A 27,251-nucleotide genomic window follows, 5' to 3' on the forward strand; every position below is an offset into this window, starting at 1 on the left:
GTCAGACAAAGCTGAGCTCCGGAAAAAGTCTTCAATTAAAAAGAATGAAGTGGGGGCCGGCCGGGTGGCGCAGCAGTTAAGTTCACACATTCCGTTTCAGTGGCCCGGAGTTCGCCGGTTAAGATCCCCCGTGTGGACCTATGCACTGCTTGTCAAGCCATGCTGTGGCAGGCATCACATAAAATAGAGGAAGATGGGCACAGGTGTTAGCTCAGGACCAGTCTTCCTCAGCAAAAAGAGGAGGATTGGCGGCAGATATTAGCTCAGGGCTAATCTTCCTCAAAAAAAAAGACCAGATTTACTCTCCCATGTGAACTAAAATTAAACAAATGAAAAACTTTTAAGACACTGGCCATCAAGGAATGAAGGAGAGTGACGCCTGAGATGGGAACTGTGAGGAAAGCCCTACAATTGCCCAAGCATACTGCCTTGAGAGATTTTCCCAGCTGCAGCAAAGGGAGAGGAAACCCAATCAGAGCCCAGAAGAGTCTGAGAGTTGGGGATACAGAGCTGAGAAGCTGGGGAGTCCAGGGCAGCTAGAAGCTTGCAGGACAGAAGACCAGAGATGAGAGAGCTGCAGAGAAAGGACGAGTGAGCTCTGGAGATGAGATGCCCCTTGAATACTCTGCAGGCACGGCTCCACACATCCTCATTAGGAAACTACCTGAGGTCAGGGAGAGAACCCCCAAAAGGAGCAGGGGGAGCCACACCCCGTGCTCACAAGGACAGGGAATAGTGCCTGCTGCACTGGCCAAACTGGAAAATCTCACCACTCACGGGAATTTGGGTACAGCCTTCAGGAGGCTCCTGCCTCAACAGTGGGGCAGAATCAGCCCTAGATTAAATTCTGATCTGATCCCAACAAACAAATCTTACAAGGATGAAACCGTTTCCAAGTAACTAACTGCATCCCAGAGCAAGGCTCAAGAAAATTATAAGAATATAAAATATCCAATACCCAATAAGTAAAACTCACACATCTGGCATCCAATTAAAAATTACCAGGCCTGCAAGGAGCAGGACAGCAGAAACAAATACGGGGCAGGGAGATCAACCAGAACTGACACAGATGACAAACGTAGCGGACAACTCTAGACCCCCTATCCCTGTGCCTGCGCCTCAGGAGGCAGTCCCCACCACACGCTTCGGGCACTGGCCTCTGAAGCAAGGTGACACTCGGTGTGTTTCATGTGGTCCACTAAATGAGAACCCAGAGCATTTAGAAAGCAACAAAGTGGATTTACAAATGTTCCAATTCCTCAACCAGGGTGGCAAAGTAAAAACGCCACACATCACACAGACCATCTGCTCCACTTTCTCATCACTAAAAGAATATAATCATAATTTTTTTAAAAAACTTAAATCACTCATAGGAAAAAACCTGAACGAAGCTAATGTGCAAAATCACCCTACTTTTGATGAGATCGTTAAAACAATTTTTGTTTGATCTCAACTGCTATCAGGAAGCTATTAGAGCTTATGCCTGAATCAGAATCAAAAGTACAGAAGCTGCCAGAGTGAAGCAAGCAACTACTCTTTAGAGCACACGTGGAGAAGTGCTCACCGCCAGGTTAGCGGCACACAGTGTCTAACGGTCAGTATTTACCTAGCTCAGTGAGTTTCTAATTCTGACCTTGAGGATATTTAGCGGCCATGCAAAGATTCTTGGAATGTCTCATAGTTTTACCATACTCTTTCTCTCACTCTTCCTGTCTGCCCCACTTCCCCCTAATTCATAAACTACCCTAATTTCTGCTTATATTACCCTGACATGTTTCATGATACACCACAGCAAGCAAGTGAAAAAAGGAAAAAGAAGAAATCAACCAATGATCACCTAGAGAAAGGCAATAAAATCTTCCCTCGGCAAACTCTCTTTCAAATGTCATAGTGTTACACCAAAAACTTCCACCCTGGCTCTTGGTGCTTGCCGCATAACTGGAATTTGCTATGGTGTGCCAATTATGGCAACAAGGAGATAAGCTGTAGTTTAAATGTATGCACACTGCCATTTTGTTACTCTCAAATAATTCTCTTCATTCTGGATAATTGGCATTTCTGGAGAGAAATCCCCCTCTTTGTTCTGAAATGGACGTCTCCACTCAAATACAACTGAGTGACCTCTGAACATATTTCACATGCCTGGAGAAGTCTCTGGAAGATTCTCATGGAAACCACAAATGAAGAACCATTCCCTCAGCTCTGAGTATTCAAAGATGCTTTCCACAGAAGTCATTCAAGAAGACATGACTAAGTTTCACATATCTTTGCATAAAACAGAAAACAGAATCAAGATATTCCAACTCCTGACAGACACGCACATTTAAGAGATTTTAGGTGACAAACTCACGTAAGAGCCTTCATTTGGCAGTGTCACGTGGCGTCTACTCGATATTCTGGGGAGGGGATTTAGCACGCAAGTGTAGACCACTCCAACACTTCTTTTCTCACTACTGTGGCGCAGAGGAAAGCTATAGGATGGCACCAGCAATAGTGACTGCAGTAATTAAACCTCACCTGCTTATTTTTCAATTCCAAGTAGGAAAATAACTTAAAATCTTTCCCTCCCAATTTTCTCTACTTTTTAGAAACATCAATCATGTGAAGAGAGAAAATGAGAGGACTACAGAATCAGAAGCTTCAACGTCCCAACAGGAAACCTACCCCACGGAATCCGCCTATGAGGGATCTGGTTCTACAGGGCACCATCTGCACTAGACCAGATATGTAAACTGACCTCCTATCACTTAAAAAAACCCAGAAGAGAAGTTTTGTTCTGAAACCAAACCAGTATATTCGGCTACAGCCCACTGGGTCATTGGGCCTTCTTGGGAAAAGTCCTGTTGGATGGTTTACACTCTGCCACAGAAATTCATCAAGATGTGTCCCCTGCCCCCAAGCTGGAGAAACCCTCTCCTCTCCAAAAGCCTCCCTCCACCTCTGCACCACAGCCATGCCAACCGCACATCTCAAGCTCCAGAAGAACCCAGAAAGGCAAACAGAAACATTCAGTAGCATAAAGTCACATGCTCTGCAGACAGACAGGTACTGTCTTTCACAGCACACATCGTCCTACAATGATTAGTTCAAAATCTATCTTCTCTATGAGAACATAAGCCCCAGGAAGGCAGGGACTTCTATCTTGTTCATCTCCGTACCCCTGACAGTGCCCACCACACTAGATGTGTACAACTGTTTACAGCTGGATGCTGGTAAGATAGGTGATCTTCAAGAAAAGAAAAAGAAAGTAAATCCTTGAGCCTCAGTTTCCTTACAGGCAAGACGAGGAAGCTCTAATCCATTCTCGGCCCATGAGTCACAATCTAGAGAGGGTGAATGAAAAACTTAGGTAACATGCAAAGACCCTCATAGTACCAAGCACATAGTAGGTACTCAAATATGATGTTTGGAAAATGAACTATAATTATCTTTAGCTTTATAAACTGAGCCTTTAATACAATTCTGAACACAAAGAATTCCTGAAGCAGCCCTGGTAAACTCGGACCACGTGACTCTGGCGTCACTTGCCCTCTGGGAGCAAGGACGTGGACAGGCAATCAGCACACATTATGCCAGGCTTATCAACTCACTGCTGTGATGGGCTAAGAAGACCAAAGCAAGGATGCCAGCCATCCATTAAACCAACAGCCAGCCACCAAAACCGTCAACACCACCGTAACCTATTCCTTCCTGGCTGCTATAGTGAGGTTAGCTGTGTCGCTGAAGAATAACTAGCAATTGCGTCCTGAACTATATATGCTGTTACCGCTGCTCACACAAAGACTTAGTGATAAACTGCGGGCGCTCCTCTTGGAAAAATGTGAAAAGATGCCAAAAATTCAGATGCCAAAAAGATTGGAGGGGACAGACAACCAATTATCTTCAATACGTGAATCAATTAGAAATAGGAAGATTCGTTGCTGAGAGTGATGTTAATGAACTGTATTCTGAAGCCTTAAGGAATGTTATCGCTCCCACGGGCTCCTACTCACTCTGCTGCTACAGCTTCATTTCTAGTGTCTTCATTCTGAGACGTGCTCTGAACACAATACATATTGCTGCTGATAGTACTATTTGTCTTTTATCAGAAAATAATTTTTCTTTTGAATATGATTTTAAAAGATACACAAGGGTTATTGTTTAAAATGTGAATTTTATTGCATGCAGGAATTAAAAACTATTTTCCAGAAAATAAATCTTTAATTTTAGAGTGGAAGGCAATAATATAGGATTAAAGTAACCCAATTTAAACAGGCAAACAAAAATAAAGTTTCCACGCATTTTGCAGACACCAGTCCATATCCTGTCTTAACCTTGCCCCTTTTACCTCCTGCAGTCCCCCATTGCCCAATCAGCAGCCAGCCAGCTGCAGAGCAATTATGGAAAGAAAGGAAAGGTGTAAATTTCTTTTTTTACATCACCAAAAAGATAAGTGATTAGCAAACTTTTTGTTATTAATCACTTTATATAAAACTTCAGGGCAGTCTACTACCTACTACATTTCACAAAATTGTAAGAACCCATATTGGCATAAAAACAGCTCATTAACTTGAGATCATATCCCTTAATCCATTTTTCCTCCTTCTATACACACACACACACACACAGAGCAAGACAATAAACTGCAGGCTCGAGTCCCTGGAAGAGAGATCTGAAAGGCAGGCCTGGGGACACTACAGATGCCATCCGTCTGGCAACAGTCAAACAATGCCACTCCCTCAAGAACAACGCTACCCTCCCTTACAGTCCTCCCTGCATTCTGAATGACTACGAAGCAAAACACATGGAGAGAGCTTGTGTGGTGCCTCCTGAGTCAGGCTGGCCAAGTCGCAGTAATTGTTTTAAAAGTGGAATTCGCACAGAGGGCAAGAAAAAGGAACACAAACTACCCCAAGCCTACAGTCAAGGTAACAGGGGGCTGGATTTCTGCACAAAAGGAAAGGAAAAAGGAAGGAAGGAAAGTAAACCATCACTATCGCGAACACACATACCATGGTATCTCCTTCTCTGAGAGTACATTCTGATTTATAGAGGCCAAAATGCAAACCTCTTAGTTACACGTTCAAACAAATTCCTCCAGAGAAGACCTGAAAGGTCACTCACCAACCCAAACTCATAAACCCAAAGCAGGATATTATCATGTTGGAACCTGTCCAACTCATCCACCTCCAACCAGCAACACAATCCACCAAATTTACCATCTGCCATGACCCGAAAAATGAAGGCTGAGAAGCTGCTATGTCACTTTTCTTGACAGCCTTTTAGCAAGAATCCCGTCGCTGCAGATGCCCATCCACTGATGCACGTGCATTCAACCAGCATTCTGAGAGCCCTCTTCTTAACAGACACTGTGCAGGTGCTGGAAAGAGCGAACGCAGGAACAGGACTCGGAGATGGATGGCTGGTGACAGAGTCAGGAAAGGGCAACTAACTAGCTGCCCTGGAGAGCGAGGAAAGACCTCCTGAGGTGCATGTGGGCAGATCTTACAGAGTAAGGGGGCTGGGAAGAGCCAGAATAAAAGAAATCCAGACGAGAGGAATCAGGCAGTATACAGGATGAAGCAAGAACACTCAGAGGCCAGCACAACTACTTTCACACTCCTAGAGCCTAGACTAAGTTATCAATAAAACAAAACAAGTCTGTAAGAGAAATCAAGAAAATTCCCTTTTCCTGACAGGCTCAGCACAAACTGGCAACCTCACGAGTCCATCAACAGTGCTCGTTCACTGTGCATGGATGTTTACACACTTGTGTAAATGCAATGGGTAGTCTTTCTATTGAGTACTAAGCTTCGTGCCAAAGACCGGCACACAAGAGTACTGCATCCTGTGTGTGCAGAATTAATCAGGTTGATCCATCTATCTAACTAGAGCACAGATACAGAACAGGGAGAAAGACTGAGTTTAAAATTGAAGGTTGGGGCCGGCCCGGTAGTGCAGCAGTTAAGTGCACACGTTCTGCTTTGGTGGCTTGGGGTTCGCAGGTTTGGATCCCGGGTGCGGACATGGCATCGCTTGGCAAGCCATGCTGTGGTAGGTGTCCTACATATAAAGTAGGGGAAGATGGGCACGGATGTTAGCTCAGGGCCAGTGTTCCTCAGCAAAAAGAGGAGGAATGGTAGATGTTAGCTCAAGGCTGACCTTCCTCAAAAAAAATTAAATAAATAAAATCTAAGGTTCTCTAAGGCTTACAATTTTAAAAAGAAAACCTCAAAATCAAAGGAAAGAAAAAGAAATGTCTCTTAAGAGTCCAGAGTAAATAAAAGTTAACTTGGGGCTTGCTATTCAGAGCTAAGATCCCCTCAATGGTTAATTTTAACTGACAACAATGATATCCTTAATTACTTAGGGGAAAAAAATCATAAAATCTTAGGAATATAATAAATAAATTCTGGAGACCTTTGGGTTTTTTTGTTTGTGGTTTTTTTGAAGAAGAAGAAGAAGAAGAAGATTAGCCCTGAGCTAACTACTGCCAATCCTCTTCTTTTTGCTGAGGAAGACTGGCCCTGAGCTAACATCTATGCCCATCTTCCCCTACTTTATATGTAGGACGCCTACCACAGCATGGCTTTTGCCAAGTTGTGCCATGTCCGCACCCGGGATCCGAACTGGCGAACCCTGGGCCACCAACATGGAACATGCACACTTAAATGCTGAGCCACCGGGCCGGCCTGACCTTTGAGTTTTTAAATGGTATTGTGAACTTTTTCAGATATTATAAATACAAGTGTCAATCCAGATAAAGCACTTCCCTACAAGTGCCAGTGCAAGAGCTATGGAGGTTAATTACATATTAATTATGTGTATAAATTATCATATGTATAAATTCATAATATATAATATAAATATAATAAATTAATGTACACATTAAATATCTATATAAAGAGAAAACCCCACAGTGGTACTATGGAATCTTCCCTAAACAGTCCTTCTAAAAATGTACAGGAGCTGCTAAGAAATGCATCTCAGACACAGGAATTCTTGTGAGCTTTGAATCAAACTAAATTCACTGATTGATTGGCCAATGTCTTCACTGATGTTTTTGCTACCTGTTATACCAAAATGGCCATTTCTTAAACTTAGAATGAAGAAAATTAGCATGCATTCATTGGCACTGGACTAAGTGATTTATAGGTACACGATAAGACAATGATACTTTCAAATCACTGAAATCTTCAAGTCTGCACAGAAAACCATTTGGGCTCGTGAGTCACTTGTGTCTTCTATATCTATATATATTGGCATTATTCCATTATGCACCAAATAATTTTCATATAGTTGCAAGACAAGAGAACTGCATTCTTAGACCAGATGTTTTTGGGTGTTGGTGCCGCCAAGTATACATGGAAACCCCACAGCTGTGTCCATCGATCACAGACATGATGTCACAGTCCAGCTTACAGACAGGCTGGCAGCCGGCTATCTTCCCTTCCACACAAATGCAGCAACAGATGCTGAAGATGATATGTAAACAAATACTGAGACTGAACCAACTCAATTAAGCAACTGATGGAAGATTTAAGTTGAGTATCAGTAGAAATACACAAAATCTATCAAAGAGGTTTCAAACAGTATATCAGTTTCAAACAGTCACAGACTTTTTGTAAGTCATATACTACTTCCATTCCCTAACTTCAGTTTTCTCTATATTCAGATGAGTTGAAATAATAAAGGTAATGACAAATATCTTGTCATTTAAGGAGCATGTGTCAAGGAAAATATTAAGTAACAACTAATTATGTACAGTGTCAATTAGTGTCCACCTTTCAAGATCTTGTAGGCCAACTGGAAAAACAATAAAAACAAAAAGTGCTTCTAGTTACACAGTATTATGAAGTGACTTCAACTGGCCTGTTGTGCAGCAGTTTACCAATCTGAAGGCCACACTGCCCAAACAAAGCATACGGACAGAAGAAGTAACCACTACAGCAACAGAAAGAGTGTGAACACACTATTAACAAGCTTAAAGGCGGGAGAGTATTGTGAGGCGGTTATCAGTTATACAAAGTCTACGTTTGAGACTAGACAAGGCTACAGTAATTAAGCCAACATAACAGAATTATGAAAGGCGTTTTTAACTTTTTATTTCTCTATATTTTCTCCCTAGAATATCTACATTTCATTAATTAAAAAAACAAAAACAATACTCCAGAAGTCATTTAAACTTTTTGTTTCAACAGCTATAATTTATATACCATAAAACTCACCATTATAAGTGTACTAAACTTTTCTTGGGAGAAGGAGGAGATAAATTTTAATTTTCTTACCATCGAGATAAGCAGAAATAACCAGTAAGATTCAAAGGCCCCAAAGACCTCGTACTTCTAAGCTATCATGACAAGAGCAGTTAAGAAAACATTCACCATCTGTGATGACCTCAGCGTTACCCGAAGCAGCACCAGCTATGAATTTTGCTGTTATCAGGACCAAGGGTAGGGCCCAGCCACGGGCTCCACGGGTTAAGAGAAGATGCAGAGTCCTCGCATCTGCACGAGGCCAGCAATCGCTCGCGACGAGCTCCCTGGCCACAACCCCCACACATAACATACCCACACTATACAGTACTCATCTCTAGTTATCCCCAACCCCACCAGCAAAGTAAGGGGAAATGAGTATCTGCTTCCCATCCTCCTAGCAAGGAAAACAAAAACACACAGAGGAAAATAACTAGAACTGGTGGTCACTAGTAAGGCAGTGGGCTTATCTTGAGGAAAATAACAACTCACTTTGTGGAATTCATTATGAAGAAGCATCTCTGGTCATCAGTGTCACCACTTTCTTGTTCCTTTTGTCTCTGGAATCACTAAACGAAATTGGCAGTTACCCTAACATTCTCCCTACACACAGATATCCTGAAACCACGGTATATTAGAAAGCACTTAGACAAACATAGCAAGACATGACGTTAGTCAATCTACTCAAACTATCATAAGGAAGCGCCATGTCTGGTTAAAAGAAAGGCGAGGGGAGAAGATGAGAAAAGGCTGCCGGCGCGGTGTGAGCAGCGCCGCTCCGCGTGTGCCGAATCACACACATCCATCAGGTCAGTCAGCGCACCGTCCTCACAGACTCAGACGGACGCCGCTGCTTCACCCTGCAGCTCCAAACAGTAACCTCTTCTTCCTCAACAGCCTTCTCTTCCTTTCCCTTTTTGAACAAAAACATCTGTGCGGTCATTTTCCAAGTATATTGTTTTAAGGAGGAACAAATAATCAGGGAGTCTTCTGTAGTTGAAGCCTCAGTGGAAAAAATCCAGCATCTTCAGTAATGAACAACAGTGAGAGGAGACGCCAAGCTGCCGAGTCCCGCAGGCACACTGAAAGTGGAACAGCGACAAAGAAGGTGTCCACCCTTCCCTTGTACAAACACCTTCTCTCACTCCTTCACAAGAAGTGTTCACCAAGGGGCCTCATGGGAAGGTGATTCATCATCAGGAAATACCAGAAAATGACAGATTCCCTCAACCTAACAGTTACGACTGTTACTGTGGCTCTCCTAGTTAAGACAAAATGTCAGACCAAAGACTTGGTTGTTCTAAAACATCCCTGTCATTGGAAACAAGAAAGCAGACCCTGCGAGAGGTCTCAGGGAAGGTCTGTGAGGTACCACGGTGAGAGGGGAGCACGGGCCGGTGAGTGGCGCAGGGTGGGGCAAGAACACAGGCTTGCTTGGAATTTTATTTGTTTGGTTCCATTTCTCCCTCCGTAGTTCACTCCAAACCTCTAACACCTTAAGGGAGGAGGGGGAGGACACGCTGCCCGTGCAGCAGGCTCAGCAGGAAAGCTAACTAGTGGCACAAACAGGATGAAAACTCAACAGCAGTGTGACATCACTGCTAAGATGCGTGCCACACAAGAATCCCCCAGGGCGCTGCGTAAAAACTCTTTGCTGAAGGCCAGTAACAGTGGGAAAAGCTCTGAAGCCAACGAAGATGGGAGTTCTGAAAGAAGTTCCTAAGTAATACTTTAATCGTCAAAAGTTAGCAACATTACCTACTCTTTCTCATGACTCTGGCAGTTAAGCAAATAAAATTAAATCAGCAAAGAAATATTTAATCATGCCCAAAACACGAGAAATAAAGGGAAGGTTTTCCCTAAAACATGCACCTCAGTACCTCTTATCCATTAAATGAGAAGTTCCTACACTCAGCACATTTCCTTCTACTTCTGCAGCAATTCAGCTCAGCACCTAGCAGACAGTGCTAGGCTGCATGGCCAGCTCTGCACTCTACAGGAGAGAGGCACTCACCTGGAAGCTAGTAGGACACGAGAGGATACTAAAAGCAATGAGAATAAATAAACTCTCTCTATATGCAGCAATATGAATGGATCTCACAAACCCAATGTTAAGTGAAAGAAGCCAGGCATAAGAGTACCATATGGTTCCATTTACATCAAGTATAAACGAAGCGAAAATAATCTATCAGGTTAGAAGTTAGGATGGTGGTTACTCTTGGCAGGAGGAGTTAGTGACTGGAAGGTGGCACCAAGGGCACTCCTAGGGTGCTGGCGATGCTCTGTTTCTTGATCTAGGTGCTGGTTCACTTGTAGGGTGTGTTAAGTTTTTGGCAATTTACTGAACTTATAATTTGTGCACTTTTCTATATACATGTTAAACTTCACATACAGACAAAGCTAAGTAGACACAGATACCCTTGAGAAGTGGTTTCTTCCAAACCTGTCGGCTCTGTTGCTACACCACAGATATGTTTAGGAGAGACAAAAAAAGTGCCTGAGAACGTCTAGACATAAGCGAGGGTAAAGGAGAACTGGCACAGGGTCCCCAGGCCAGGAGAAAAGCCCCCGGGACTCCAGGGCCCCATCAGATCAGAGCAGCAGTCTGGGCTCGGAGGAAGTTTCCATCTAGTCAGGGCCTGCCCTGTGCATCAGAGTGGGAGACCAATTCGGAGCCAGGAGATCGATTCCTTTCACCTCACCATGGTTTTAAATAAAAGAGAAATAATTTAATGATTCTAAAGATCATTTGAAACCTCTAACACATACTGCACTACATACAATGGCCAAGGTTCCCAGAGCCAAGTGTGAACCCGTAAAAGTTAACAATTAAACAAACAGGAGCTTTGGGGCAGGATGACGGTCAAAATATAACTCGGGCTTCGTCGTGCCGTGTTAGTGTGCAGAGTTAAAATCTACGGGATAGAGTCTAGGCCATGGCACAGCCGAGCCGTCATGGGGCACTAACGGGGAATGACGGGAAGAGAGAGCCCAGCTGCCTGCACTGCATAAGGGCCATCTCTGGATTCACAGTGCACCCACAACGTTGCAGATGTGCAAGCTGACAGCTGAGCCCATCAACCAGCTGGCTCTCTAAACCTGTTTTAGAGCAATCTCACTAAAGTCAACCCTCTTGTCTATAGGGTTAGTACAAAAATCAGAATAATTAGAAGATAGGGATTCTGTCACTACAGATTTCTCACTTTCCTTCTCTCAGAATGCGACGCTGATGCGAGACGGAGGGGTAAGGTTTCTCCAATTAAACAATCAAAGCTCTTATTCTAAAAGCTCTTTCATTGTCGTATAAACTTAAGATACTGTGTATGTTCTTACGATAGATTTTCACTGGACATCAAGAGACTAATAAAGTGAGCAATTCCAGTAAGTTTTATCATATGGGCAGTTTAGTTTAGGCTATGAATTTATACTCAGGTCCCATAATTACTGGAAGTTACTGGAATTATATTTAGAAAAACATGGGTAGGAGTACTAATGAAATCCTTTAAAAGGCTTTCCCATTTAAAAAGGTGAAGTGTTTCAATGGAATGGGCATAGGATATTTGAAACCTTTTCTTTCCAACTGGACCGCTTCACCATTTACCACATTTCAAAGGGTATCTCATCGTACCTAATTTAAAGATTACTAAAAATTTAATTTTCAAATTGTTTCATGAACAAAAACACCTGTGCATATACACACATGATCACACAAACCATCAACCAACCATTATAACTTCTTTGAGCTTTGGGTTCTTCACATATACAAAGAAAGAAGGAGCACTCTAGCAGACTTCCAATATGCCTTCCAGCACTCATAGTACACATTCATTCAGCAAATATTCATGAAATGCCTTCTATGCACCAGATACTGCATTGGTGCTTGGGACGATGCATCGCAAAAAACAGACAAAGATCCCTGTCATCATGGAGCATTCCTGGGGAAAAGGGGATGAGTGGAACAACGGTAGAGGCAGGTGATACACACTAAGTATAATAAATAAGCCAGTTACATACTGTGGTATAGAAATGAAAAGTGGAGAACAAGGTAAGAACATTAGGAGTAAGAAGTTACCATTCATCGTGTCAAGGCATGAAGGTGGTGAGGGAGCAAGCCACACAGTCATGAGGGAGTAGCATTCCAGAGGAGGGCACAAACAAGGGAGAGATCTTCAGGCAGGAGACCCTGGCAGGCCGGAGGAACAGTGAGCAGGCCTGTGTGGTGAGAATGAGGGTGGGGGGAGTAGGGGAGGAGGTCTGAGAAACAACAGAGTGGGAAGCCAGTCAAGTAGGGTGCTGTAAGAACCTGGGCTTTTACTCTAAGTAGGGAACAAGGAAAGGTTCTGATCTGACTTTGTTTCAAAAGGATCACTGAGCTGCTGTTCTGAGAAAAGACTAGAGAACAAGCAAGGAAGCAGGAAGAAGCGTCAGGAGCTCCTGTAGACATCTAGGCAAGAGAAGATGGCAGTTGAAACCAGAGTGGTAGGTATGAGCAGTAGAGATTGTGGTGAGATGCGGTCAGATTCATGTGTGTGATATTTTCTTACAGATTCACAGACTATTACAACTTGCTGTGAATTTCAAATAACAAAAGCAGAGAAAGGAGTATAACTCACTTGCACCTATAATCCAGACTGTCAACTGCTAACTGGTGGCCTACTCCCCTCACTGGCCAAGATTATTTTGACACAAATTGGATACTGTGTGAAGGTAGCACTAACAGGATTTCCTAACAGACGAGATGAGTGGCATCCGATAGAAAGAAGAGTAGTCACAGAGAACTCCAAGGCTTTTCTGACCTGAGCAAATAGCAGGTTGGAGTTGCCACCAAGTGAGAAAGGGCAAGGCTGCAGGTGGAACAGGTTTATGGGGGAAGACTAGCAACTCACATGAGATATGCTCACTTTGGGTTATCAGACATCCAACTAGGGATGCTGAACAGGCAGATGATAAACAAATGCAGGGTTCAGGAGAAGAGTCTGGTCCCAAGGCCTGAGACTGCGATCCCTAGAAAGGCCTGCCTGTAAGGTTGGCCCTCGGCTTGCACCTAGAACTCGGATTTTGGGAGGGTTTCCAACACTCCAAGACCTGATCAGAGCGACTCTCTGCTCCTAGACTGTTTGGACAACCAATGTGGTTTATGCTGCACACCTACTTTCTTGGTGGGAGTCTGAAATTTTGGGAACATCAGAGTACTTATGTGACCAGCTCCAAATAAAAACTCCGGGCACTGAGTTTCTAATGAGCTTCCCTGGTCAACAACATTTCACATGTGTGGTGACAACTCACTGCTGGAGGAATTAAGCATGTCCTATATGACCCCACTGGGATAGGACTCCTGGGAGTTTGTGCCAGAGTTCCTTCGGACTTCATCCCTGTGCCTTCTCCCTTTGCTGATTTTGCCTGTGTCCTTCCACTGTCTTACAAATCACAGCTAAGGGTACAACTACATGCTAAGTCTTCTGAGTCCTCCTGGTGAATCAGTGAACCCGAGTATGGCCTTGAGAACCTGCAATGCACATCCTTTTCAATAAATTTGCTGGGAATGGAAGCAAGAAAGGCGGTGTCAGGATGACAAACAAAATTTTGCATTTATAGCCCAAAAAAAAAAGAACCACCTGGGAGGGAGAGGGGATGAGACTGTTACAGAACAGTGTCCATATTTGAAAAAAATAGCAGTTTAGGTTAGACAAAATTTTTTTTATTCAACTATTTATTTTACTTAGAAAAATGCTTTGATTCATGAAGGGATGGAATGAAACTAAGAAATTGTGGAAGCTTTGCCTGGAGAGTGCTCATTAACAATTACAACGAGCATCCTTTCACAGCAAGTTTTATTTTACCAAGAGATCAAGAATAGCTCCTTCTAGAGCAGAACTAATCTTTTTATTCCACCCCAGATCTTAGAACAGTATGTATTAAAAACAGTAAGTGTTCAGTAATTGTTTAAATGAATGAATTAGTGCAACTTAATGAATAGCATTTTTTTTAAAAAACCTGCAAACCATGGTTGACATTTGCCATTTCTAGCTCCAATGAACCAAAACTGCATCTGCAAAGCAATTAGAACTTGGTTATATTTTCAGTATGAATGAATGATACTATTTTTCTCTATTCCTTTTTAATTAAAACTATTGCACAAAGCAATAGAGAAAATGTATGATTATAAAGTAATATAATAAAAAATATACTAACATATACATAATAAAATAAGGGTGGACTAATTTTATCAAGGGGATCTATATATATATTTTTTACCAATGCTCCAAACACTTTTGGAAATCCTCCTTTAAAATTGTCAGGACCTGCTTTAGAAACAATATATACAAGGAGAGCACCACCCACGTGCAGGGCTGTCACCAGCCTGGAAGGGCTAGGAGGACCCTGAAGAGTTCCTCCCCACAGAGTTTATGATCTAGTACAGAATAACACAAGCATGAAATGAACATGTGGACTTATCCTCTAGCTAGTCATTAAAACAGCTCACAGGGCAGGAGAAAAGTAGTTGCCAAGGACCAGACAGTGATGGCCACAACCAGAGGAGACAAAGAAGTGACCCGATGCAGAAGCCTGGAGGGATGAAAGACAGAGGAGCGGCGCCCGGGAGAGGTCATGAGAACAGCTGTTAGGGAGGGCACGGCACCCGGGGGTGCTAAAAAGTCTTTAGGAAAAGCGTTATTTTATTCTAATATCTTTAATGAGGAGAAAGGAACAAAGAAACCCTCATTTACCATGTAAAAATTAATGTGCTGGACACTTCACATTCATTATATAATTTTAATTTTGACAAAAGCGTATGAGGTAGGAATTATTATTCCATGTTACAGATGAGGAAACTGAAGCTTTATTAAATTTAATTCTAGGTCGTGGTCTAACAAAGAGTATTAATACTGTCTTGGGGTAAAAGCCAGGACACAACTATTAAATAATGAAGCCAACTTTCTATGAGACTCATAAACTATAAATTCACCTTAAAAATATTTATAGGCCTCAAATTTATGTTCACAGGAAAGAGGAAAAAAAAAGATAAATCATTTTTATTATTTCAGTGACAATTCTAAAAACAAAACCCAGAAATGTACTCTCTTTCTAACCACTAATAATTTTAAAGGGCTCCTTTATTTTCTTTCCTAGAGGGATGAAATTTAAGTATGAAGAGCAGATCTTACTATTATTTACTTATGATTAACGTATAACATCTACGATTATTTTTAATATTTTTTATTACAAAAAGTTGAGAAAGCTATAAAACACGATCATATCATCAACAGTCCTCAATTGCAATAATATATTATAGTTTTCTTAGACAATGAAACCAATAATGTCTATCTGTTACATGTTTCTCCAAATATCCACCAAAAATAGTACAACTTGCTGAATTCATACAAGATTTGAGTACCCACAATTCACAGGGCGGTGCAACTTGTTACGTGCCACAACATTACAACCCAACTACAGAATACCACTGCTCTGCTCCTAGAATGAACTAGAAGACATCACGGTGCAATGAAAACACTGGGATGCTAGTCTCGCAACGCACTACAGAACTTTGGGCAGGTCAATCACCTTTCGGAACATTAACTGCTGTCATCCATAAATAAAATGAAGGCTTTCAACAAGAAAAACATAAAATGTCTGAGGTATACAGCTAACTTAGTCTTAACTTTCCTCTGCTTACTTATTAAATAGACAAGAATAAACCAGGAGAATTTTATTTTGTAAATTCCCAGTTGCACTCTTAAATTAGAATGAATTAATTCAAAATAGAAACACATTCTATTCCTGCCAAAAACAAAAAAACTAACCCTTTAAAAAATGTCACTGTCACATCATCCCCAGCATACTTATTTTTAAAACCCTTCAACAGGTGCCTCTTTGTTGAGCAGTTTAACCTTACCCTGATTTAACTTTCCATTACTTTGGAGAAAAGAAGGAGAAATGGATCAGAGAAAGAGAAGCAAGCTTTACAATCAGAAAAGCTTGGGTCTGAGCCCCAGCCTGTGTCCTCTCATCTAGAGAGAGGGGATGACCACAGCTGTCTCAAAGGCGGCTGCACGAACTCAAGCCACTGCCTGTACCCTACCCAGCGCCATGCCTGGCACAGTCCTTAAAAACACAGAAGTGTTGGGGCTGGCCCCGTGGCCGAGTGGTTAAGTTCGCGCGCTCTGCTGCAGGCGGCCCAGTGTTTCGTCGGTTCGAATCCTGGGCGCGGACATGGCACTGCTCGTCAGACCACGCTGAGGCAGCGTCCCACATGCCACAACTAGAGGAACCCACAACGAAGAATACACAACTATGTACCGGGGGGCTTTGGGGAGAAAAAGGAAAAAATAAAATCTTTAAAAAAAAAAAAAAAAAAAAACACAGAAGTGCACTCCAGCCACGCTACACTTTCCCAGCTAGCAGGGCTTCTTCATCACTGAAGACTAATTCTAATATCTAGTGAACTTTTTAAAAAAGGAAAATATTAGAAATAGGACAAAGCTTACTCCTATAAAAAGTCGTTTATCTGACTCTATACCAGGTGTTCTCAATGGGGGTGATATCACCACCACCCCCACAGGGATGAAAAGTGGTTCCTGGAGGTGGGGGTGGGGGGGAATTACCACTTTTATGTATAAAGCATAAAGATATACACACAGTACCTGAACATATATATATATACACACACAGATTATAAAATTTCATAGGGGTGATGAGGAAAAAAGATCTTAAAAGGCTTCTTAGGAAGGTGATAACGAAAATAAGGTAGAGAAACACTGCTGTATGCCATGAGGATTCAGTGGAACTATTCCAAAAATCATTGCCATACTTTTTCATTAAAATAAATCAAAATTTAATCAATTTCTAACTGATTTTAAGAGCTTTTCTTCAAGGACTTCTCTTGTATCAATATTTTTTAAAAATACAGAGGTACAACTTGTCACCTTTACTCTACAGAAAGGGAGAAAGAAAACAATCCAAATTAGGAATCTGAAATCTAAGATCAAGACCATTTAAATGAAGTTAGACACTATCTCAGGTAAGAAGACGTCAGATAAGGAGAGGTAGCATCCAGCAGCCTTGGCTCACCAGTTTCTCTCTCAGTCGCTAAGAGAGAGAAGGCAGTTTGTTAAGAAGGGTAAAAAGCAGAAGAAGATAAGGCGAGAAAGAATATTTGGGGGCAGGGAGGACAGAGGACGGTTGTCAAACACAGACAGCTGAGCGTGGTCTCCTGTTCTCCCCGACAACCCTGCCTGAGCCTGCACTGAGGCAGCCAGAGCCATGGAAGGGCGGGGACAAAGTGCCACCAGCTGCCTGAAATGGAAGAAGCCTGTACCAAGCTGTAAGGCCTGCAGCATTTAAGTGGCCTCTGAGGAACAAGAGGATGGAACAACAGGTCACAGACCACAAAGATCTCTCCCTCCCTTCCTTTTGTTCTTATTTTCAGTCTAGACAAGAACAGCACATTCATTACATTGTGCCGCCCTCCAAGTGAAAAGTGGTGAAATGGTTCAGCCTCACAGGGCCTTGCTTTGTCACTGGAGTAAGCCTGTTTTGTCCCCTCTCGTCAGAGCATGAACTCCCAGAGAGGAAGAAATTTGTCCCCCTCTTTCGTGGACCTAGCTCAGCTGGCTCAAACACCTGCCCCCAGATGTGATACACACTGCTTAGCAAGGGATCGTCTCTTCTGTCGTTCTTGTCTCTCCAATTTGATGATAGACAGAGGACAGGTTTTTACTGCCTGTTCTAGGCAAGGCCAAGTTTCTACACTGCTTTTATTCTCACATAACTAGAAGCACAGTGCAAAGAATATGGAGGGTAATCAATAAAATCTGCTAACTGGCTTCCTACACCCCAATGGGCATCAGGGCCAGCATCCTCTTGCCCTCCAAGGAATAGGCCACAATTACCAATCACAAACATTTTGATTGTAAGACTAAAAGAAAGTCTGCTCTGGCTAATCTGCTAAAAACAAACTTCAGAATGAAGAAAAAGAGTCAAGATCCATCCATTCTCTAAGGTCCAAATCAAATCAGCTCTCTCAGGAAGCCTACTTAGAACCTGATGTTCGAAACTGTTAATTCTTTCAAAGGTTCAGTAAGCTGAGAATCAAAGATCTGGGTTCTAATCTCTGAGATCTAACTAGCAATGTAGTCCTGAGGAGGAAGTGTCAGTGTCTCTGAACTGGAATTCTTCACTCGTCGACATGAGGGGGCAGCTTCTTTCCTAAGGTTCCATTAAAGACAGGGTTTTCAAACTTGAGAGTACAGCAGAGTCCCCTGGAGGGCTTGTTAAAACCCAGACTGCTGGGCCCCAGCCCAGGATTTCTAATGCAGTCGTCTGGGATGGAACCTGAGACACTGTACTTCCAGCAAGCTCCCAAGTGCCACTGTGGGTCCAGAGACCACATTTTGAGAACCTACTACTTTATCTCCATCCTATGCCAGAAGGCCGAGCGGAGGAAAGACCATGGACCAGCCAGAGATGGCTGGACTGAACGCAGCTCCTCCACTCTGTGGTGATGAACCGCAGTTTAACAGCATTCCACAGAGCACCATTTCATCTCTGTTCAACAACAACCACCGCATGCTAAGTTTGCCTCTATTCTCTCTGCATTCATCAAAGAAATATTTAGGTCCACTCTGCCCAAAGCACTAACAAACACAACTAAGGGCACTGAGACTGCACGGCAACATTCGGGCACCAGGTGGCCCATCATCCAGATGATCTAGCCTAAGCTTTTTAAAATTCCTCATCAAAATGTACACCTATTTATATAGTTTTGACTTGTGAACCAGGTAAATGATTTACACATCCAAAAATTAAATTTAATCAGGATAAAAAGAAACCCTATTAAATGAATTAAAATAGAAACTGAATCTAGCTACATATCAAATTAATAAACCATACGGAGAAAAGGATTACTTCAAGTAACTTCTGAACCCAGCACACTGACTGTAGATCCCTAACAGATATATTCTACGACAAAAGAACTTCAGAGAAATCTTAAACCTCCCTCCATGTCTCCTGTTAAATGATAACATTGTTACTGTAGTCGAGATGACTTTATGTTCACTGAAAGGAAATAAGTAAATTTAAAAAAAGTTTAAAAAGCAAGTAAATAAATGTATTATTTTACTAGGAAGAAGATTCTTCAGTCTAGGAGAAAAGAGAAGGAAATATAAAATATACTAGATAAAAGAAATTAAGGAAAAACTGATTGTTGAAAGATACATTTCCATGCTCTGGCTGCTGAAAGGGTCTGGAAGCAACAAGACCTCAGCGGCAACGAGCACACTCGGCACCCAGGTACTGGTTTCCAAATACATCTCCCACTGAAAGGAACCAAGGCTCCCCAGAGGAATGGACTCCACACTCACGCAGGTGAGCTCCAAATATCCACTTGTGCTAAAAAGTAATGGAGTCACGTCAAAGGGCTACAGAAGCCAGTCTGAAAGAGCTCCCATGGCCAAATTTGGCACAATTTGTTTATATTATTATAATAATAATAATAACGACAGCAGCTTTAACTGAGGGAAAGACATTGACTACATAAAATTACCCATGTCTATAGCAATAGCCAGAAAAAGAGAGAAGACAAAGAAGGGTGGGAGCAGGTAAGAAAGCAAATTCTTCTTTGTAGACTAACGCTAACTAATAAATATAGAAGGTAAAATCTGAAACTCATCATTTCACAGTAATAAGTAACTCAGCCAAGGATCATCAAATGAATGCCAAAACCATTGGTTAAAAAAGTGTTGGTGAGGGGCTGGCCCGGTGGCACAGTAGTTAAGTTTGCACATTCCGCCTCAGCAGCCCAGGGTCCACTGGTCCAGATCCCCAGGTGTGGACCTACGCGCCTCCTGTCAAGCCATGCTGTGGCAGGCATCTCACATATAAAATAGGAAGATGGGCACAGATGTTAGCTCAGGGCTAGTCTTCCTCAAAAAAAACAAAAAAGTGTTGGTGAACAGAATATTCACAGTGCCAAAGTACCACCCTCGAGATTATTTACAAAGTGCAAAGCTAACAGTGCATCTTTATAGCAGAGAACTCTAGCAGTCACCTCTTTAATCAAAAGACCAAATTTGGCTTCACTAATAGTGGGACAACTGGAATGAATGTGGCCCTTGCTGTGATGCAATATGAAGTACCTAATACCACCAATGAGGTGGTCTTTCTTGCCAAAAACTATTTAATCTGCGTCTAATTAAGCCTCTCAACCTAATTTCCAGTTATAGGAAATATAGCAGGGAGGAATAAATTAAAGCACAACACGAGGAAACTATCAGACAAATCCAGAACGTGGGATATTTTATAAAACAATTGGCTAGATTCTTCCAAAAGTCAATTTCTTAAGGAAAAAAAACAAAAACAGTCGGGGCGCAAAGAGGGTGCAGAGGAAATGATCTAGATGAAAAGTGAGTTAAAAGATAATCAAACGTACTGCAAAAACCTCGACTGGACTATGACTTGAAAAAATGGTTATAAAAATATTCTTGGCACAACTGAGGATATCGGAATATAGATGAACATTAGGTAAAATTCTGGAATTATTAATTAATTCTCCTGGGTGGGATCATCATTATGCAGAAGACTGTCTTTATTTTAAGAGGAGCATACTCAGGTATTTACCAGTGAAGTGTCATGGGGTGCCAACAATACACATGCACAAAATGTTACCAACTAGTGAATCTCAGCGAAGGGCAGAGAGTGTTCATTCTTTCAACAGTTCTGCAATTATGAACATTTTCATAATAAAAAGTTTGGGGGAAATTATTAAAGTTAAAGCATAAAATTTAATTCTGAGACAAATCTTACTCATAGAGTTTATGGACCCCAAGTTGAGAATTACTTCCTGATTTCACTTATTTACCTTTTTACCTTCCAAAGTGTTAACTCAGAATAATGGGACACCCCAAAACTGCAGAAACAAACTATCAGTTCCTCATGTATAACAGCAATAATGCAAGTTTGACATTAAGACACAAAGAGTGAAATGAAGGGGCTATCAAGAATTCAAACTACCAATTCAGGTATCCTTCAAAACACACCACACACACACACACACACACACACACACACACACAAATGAGTGTATGTCACACTGGGAAATCTGAATAAGCTCTGCGGACTGTATCAATCACAGTTTCCAGGGGCCTGCCTTGGTGCTAAGCCATGCAAGCAGACACAGTGTAACGGTGCAGTCTCATCTGCTATAATCTAACACGGAGGTGCACGTCAAATCCTTAGCTTGTGAAAGCAATCACTGCCTTGCTTTGTTTTATGCATGGACTTTAGTTTAATACTGTACTACACTAATACAAGATGTCACCACTACAGAAAACTGGGTGCAGGGTATATGGGACTACCATATATGCTTTTCTGAAAATTCATTTGAATCTGTAATTATTTCAAAAACAAGAACAACACATTATAGATCTCATGTGATGGTCTCGTCCAGTGTGAACCTATTCTTAACCTGCTCCTTAAACTCTTCCTACAACCAATCAGATAAATGACAAGCTTTTTTTAAAAAGAACCCTGCAGGAGATGGTCCTGTAGCACAGTGGTTAAGTTTCATGTGTTTCACTTTGGTGGCCCAGGTTTGTGGGTTCAGATCCGAGGCGTGGACCTATACCACTCATCAGCCATGCTGTGGTGGTGACCCACATATAAAGTGGAGGAAGACTAGCTCAGGGCTAATCTTCCTCAAGCAAAAAAAAAAAAAAAGAGGATTGGCAACAGATGTTAGCTCAGCGCTAATCTTCCTCAGGGGGGAACAAAAAAGCCCTGCAAAACTGTAAAGATTGGTTAAAGTCCAAGAAGAAATATACAGACCTGTACATCTCTTGCAAATAAATGCCTCCCTTCCAGACCCCTTAGCTTCCTACATAGTCCCTGCCACCTCATCCTAGGGTGAAATCTGAATTCTCAGTTGGCTTTATTTTCCGGGGTCACATAATCAAATAAAAGTAGGTGAAGTGGACTTAGTGCAGCCAGCCTAGAGCAATTCATTCAGGGCTGCCCATAATTGACGTCTGGGGGGAAGAGCAGCCACACCATTTATCTTCCCACACCTGCTGCTCTTCTGGCCTTCTGAGCCTGAGGAAGACCTAGCAGCCTGGTAACTGCCCCTCAACTTCACCTAAAGAATAGGCTCGAGAGTTAAGACGAGTCTGTGATTTTCCCAAGAATAAGCATTCACACCTTTTTGCTCCTAAGACGAAATTGAGCAGAAGTCAAAAACCAGGCAGAATCCTGCTCTCCTCAACAGAATCCTCTCTCCAACAGACCTTCCTGCTGGAGTTGAAACCAGAAACATCAGTTCCAAATTCTCCCTCATGCCAGCATGGTCCCTCCTGCTCCCGGGTCCCACCCAGGCCAATGCCTACAACTTTACAAGAGCTGAGACGCCCTTGATGTGAGGGGTAGGCAAGCACATGTTTTCCGGGGTGGCAGCTGCAAAACGCCCTCTATTCCTAATCGACCCCTGCTCTCGTCCTGACTATGCCCCCAGCTACAGCACAGAGGTCACACAATGTTGAGGACACTGTATGAAAAGAGCACACAAGAAACATTACTGAGAGGCCAACACGGTCAATGGTTGATTGGGTTTGTATTTGTTCTGAAGACTCACCATATGGTTTTCATTTTACTTGAACACATGGGTTTTGCATAATTATTTTTAAAGGAGTCCTGAAAATGCATTTGTCCAACATTGCCTGATTTTTCCAGCAAGGAAATACCTTTGGTATACAACTCAACAAAAGTGGAATACAAAAGCACCTATTATACAAATAGATATCCATTTTATAGCTATGCTCATAGAGAGATGATTGAAAGGAAATACACCAAAGCACCAACAACGGTTATTTTAAGGTGGTGGAAGTGGAAGGATTTAACTTTTTAAAGTATTTTTCCATATTTTACACTTTTTTAAAACAGTGATCATATATTGCACACTTATAATCAGAGCCAGGTTTAGATGAAGACGACCTCTATAGAGAAGACAAACGTCATTTAGATTCCATTTGAGATGTGAAAGGGAACAGTCTGGCTAGCCACAACAGCTGTGTCAGCCAGGGCAGCACAGGCTGAAGTGAGGAGAGAAACTCAACTCTCAGGACTTCCAAATGCTTCACAAAATTCCAAAAGATTACATTTAAAATGGCATCCACAAGTCTGCCAGTAAATAAGTCAGGAAGTGTGCTAATAAATGTCAAAGAATGCAGGCTCTAGCTGTATCATTTCCCAATGCAGCACCAGCAAAATGCAGAGCAGCATTAACGGGGACTCGGTAGGAAGGTGCCGCTGATCATTCCATTCACAGGAGGCACTTCAAAAATAACTCGACTATTGTATTTAAATTACAGCAAGTTAGAATTCGCTGCTCCTTAACTACTCTTTAAAAGAACCCTAAAAATAATATTTAACTGAAGCATCTAGTTTCCCACTGAGTTGGACACCAAGAGAGGATCACTACAACACAACAGAATAGTCCATATCACAGTATGTTACAAGAATCTTTTGGCCATTCAACCAAGCAATGGTACTTTTTCATTAGAAAGTCTCCATTATCTCATTGACAGAGAAAAGAGAGCAGTCATCTCATAAAATGTCACATCTTCGAATGCTTGCATAAAGCTCTATCAGTTGTCCTGTGGTCCAGAGACAACAATGGTTGGTAATTCTTACTGACAAAAGTGCACAGTGGAGATGAGCGGGTTCTCAGAGACCAAGGAGAGGACAGGGCAGCAGAGACATCTCTCCATTACTCAACTGTAGACCTGAGATCAGTTTAGCCATCATCTCCCTCGACAGACCCCAGATTTGGGGAGATTACGGCTTGACTTAAAGATATCCCAAATCTCCGAGGCTGCTGCTTAACCCTCTCTAGGATCTGTTGATATATGATGGTAAGTCTTATTCGTCATTAGGCAAGTTAGAAGCAACTATGAAAGTACAAAGTAAAATTTCAGATGAAAATAATTTAAAATTAGATGGATTTAGTTCATTATAATCTATGGCTATTTTTTTTTAAAGATTTTATTTTTTTTCCTTTTTCTCCCCAAAGCCCCCCAGTACATAGTTGTATATTCTTCGTTGTGGGTCCTTCTAGTTGTGGCATGTGGGATGCTGCCTCAGCGTGGTTTGATGAGCAGTGCCATGTCCACGCCCAGGATTTGAACCAATGAAACACTGGGCCGCCTGCAGCGGAGCGCGAGAACTTAACCACTCGGCCACCAGGCCAGCCCCTCTATGGCTATTTTTTAAATATTAAATATGGATTCACACATATATGTTCATGCACGCACACAGGCACACATACACTTTTTGTCTGAGTTCATCTCTCCTGTTTCCCAACTAAAGCTACACAGTAAATCCTCATGTGACCATTTCGAGAACTATTTTTTGCTACTAAATTTGCCAACAATCTGCTCAGCATTCTAGCAGATGTTTCTGCTTTCAAACCTCTGGGAACTTGGCTGGATCTGCTTTCTTTCCTCATGTTAAAAATAAAAGAAATGGCCCAAATGTGGCCTAATACCCTAGAGAAGCTTTTCCCCACCCCACACCCCTCAGTCTCCCTGCTCATGTGACCTCCATGATCCCTTCTCAAATCTTTTCTTTCCCATTAGAGAAGATGTTTCCAATTATGGTCCATTATGTTGCCAAGGATGACATCACTCAGATGTGCTTTTTTTTTTTAAAGAAAATGCTACTGATTCTTAGTTACTTGGGGACCATCTGCAACAATTTAAGCCAACTAGTTGACTGGACCTTATGAACCTACAATGTCACAGGAGGGCAATTTGTTCAAGATCGATTCTCCAAACAGAATAATACTCTTACATTGGGGGTTAGAGGGACAGGGGGATCCTTGTCTCTTATCTAATGATTTCTTTAAAAACATCTGTGGTCCAACCTTACCTCAGTGACATCCATAACTTTGATGGCCGCCAGCTGACCTGTTTTAACATGTCGACCCTGAAAAACAGAGAAAAGAACAATAATCAGCACCACTGTTTCACACAATCACTGAAACGGAACGGCTCAAGTTTCAAACCATCATCTCTTCTATACTTCTTCCCAAAAGTGATGATAAAATAGAATATGGTTTGTAATACCATGAACCACACTTAATAAACAAAACTATTAGCAGAACAAATGAATTTTGATAAAGCATCAATTCTCTCTTTCTTTCCCAAGTTTAACTGATGCATCACTACCCCTTTAAGCAACTTAAATGTTTTCTTCTACACATCAGGTTGACCACTCTTTCTTAAACATTCCACCTAAAGGAAATGACCCCAAAAAAACTCTAGATATTTATTGTCAAAAATGGATAATAGTCATTTTTCCCTGGTGTACTCTCAATATCCATTACTTGACTTTAAAAGAGTTACACTGAGAGTATTCTCCGACGCTTTCTTGAAGTCCCAATGAAGGGAAGAGGGAGAATAATTAGCCAGAATAAAGGGAGTGTACAGAGACTGGGGTGACAGAGCGCCTGCACGTGGTAACAGAGGGCACGCACGTGCATACTTTCTCACAGTCACATTGTAACTCCTGACCTAGGATCTAAAGATCTGTTATCCATTTATATCCCTAGGTATTTCAAACAAATTTGATGTCATTTCTCTTCTCATCCAGATGAGGAGTATTGGATTTAATTCTTGTCAGTCTAGTTCCTCTCTATCCACTCTTTGCAATGCTCTGCTGGTCATTTCTCATGCAAGTAACAAAGAGCTACCCAGATACCCTAAGCATGATCTACTACTTAAGGACCATGAAAAATGGTCCTTCTGCAACCCATTAAAACAGAAAGAACGTTCCCATAGTTTCCAAGAGCCTGCATCCCTTGCGGTCTCATGATGAAAAGAGTTATGAACTTTAGAACATGAAACCTGAGGAAAGCTCTCCACATACTCCGGAAAGGTTATGCAGGAACTCAAGTTACAACTTGGACTAAACAGCTCCATGAAAATGACACTGTATTACAATTACGTCTCAATTATGTGTGGTTGTAGTGAGATGGAGTATAGCAATGGGCCAGCAGTTCACAAGCAGGAACCGTGCACCAACTTACCCTACAGGAAACTAAGACAAATAAAATCCACAGGACAAGCAGCTAAAGAGACCTTTCTACAACTCTCTACAGACACCACCACCTCCCTCCACTGTCTCCAACGTGAACTACCTTCCTAGTCTTCAAAAGTGCTGCCATGTGAGTGTGGGCATAACTCTCACATCACATATATCACAGTTCAAACAGTCTAAGCCTCCGCGTCTGAGGCAGGTAGGGCTATCCCACATTGGTCCGTGTGCCAAGGAACTCTGCCCTCCTGCCCTGTCAGTTATTTCCCAGCTACCATTCCACAAGTATGCTTTTCTAGAATGCCCAGCCTCAACAGACCTCAACTGCCACCTCAGTGCACCATCATCACCCCGTCTAACATCTCCACGGAGCCCTGGTGAACAGTTTGGCACTCTTTCTGCATTCACAGCTGGGTAACCCACAATCCTGAAAGAGTTGTCCACTCTATATGTTACCACACAGCACGCTAAACAAGCTAAGAAGCCATGTGAAATCTATACGCGCTCCATCGCGGGGATGCATAGAGTAGAATACAACTCTTGTGTCAGGAAAATAGTAATTTGTGAACACTCTAAGGGCTCCCATATTTCTGTTTCTTACTGCCATTTTTTACTACTTGTCTGTCCAAAATTCAGTATCCTTTGATGGTGTCCACCTCTGAACTGCTCATTTAAAATTTCTACCTGTGTGTATTATAGGCCCTGTAACCTCAGCTTTCTTTTAGCTTTGTAACCCACAGCTCTGTGCTAAGCATTAATAGACGGGAAACGGAGCTATCCTTCATGTCTTGGGCGTTGGCAGGATCCTACAGCTACAGATAGTGATCCAGAGCATGGACTCTGGTGTAAGACTTGTATTCATACTTCACCTCTTCCACTCGGTAACTGAGACCTGGGCACACAACAGTGTCTCAGTCTCCCGCCTGTCAAAGACAG

At 42.1% G+C, this 27,251-nt stretch overlaps 1 protein-coding gene across 50 annotated transcripts in view; it reads right to left on the reverse strand.

Annotated features, from left to right (window-relative positions):
* Nucleotides 1–27,251, reverse strand: part of MAP4K4 (mitogen-activated protein kinase kinase kinase kinase 4) — a 185,696-nt gene that overhangs the window by 75,629 nt on the left and 82,816 nt on the right. For all 50 annotated transcript variants that reach the window (XM_044773001.2, XM_070511601.1, XM_070511599.1 and 47 more), the window contains exon 3: nt 25,149–25,205. In XM_044773001.2, the coding sequence (XP_044628936.1) occupies nt 25,149–25,205 (57 nt within the window). The remainder of the gene's footprint in view (nt 1–25,148; nt 25,206–27,251) is intronic.

The sequence above is a fragment of the Equus asinus genome, chromosome 6, assembly GCF_041296235.1.
Source record: "Equus asinus isolate D_3611 breed Donkey chromosome 6, EquAss-T2T_v2, whole genome shotgun sequence".
Taxonomy (NCBI): Eukaryota; Metazoa; Chordata; class Mammalia; order Perissodactyla; family Equidae; genus Equus; species Equus asinus.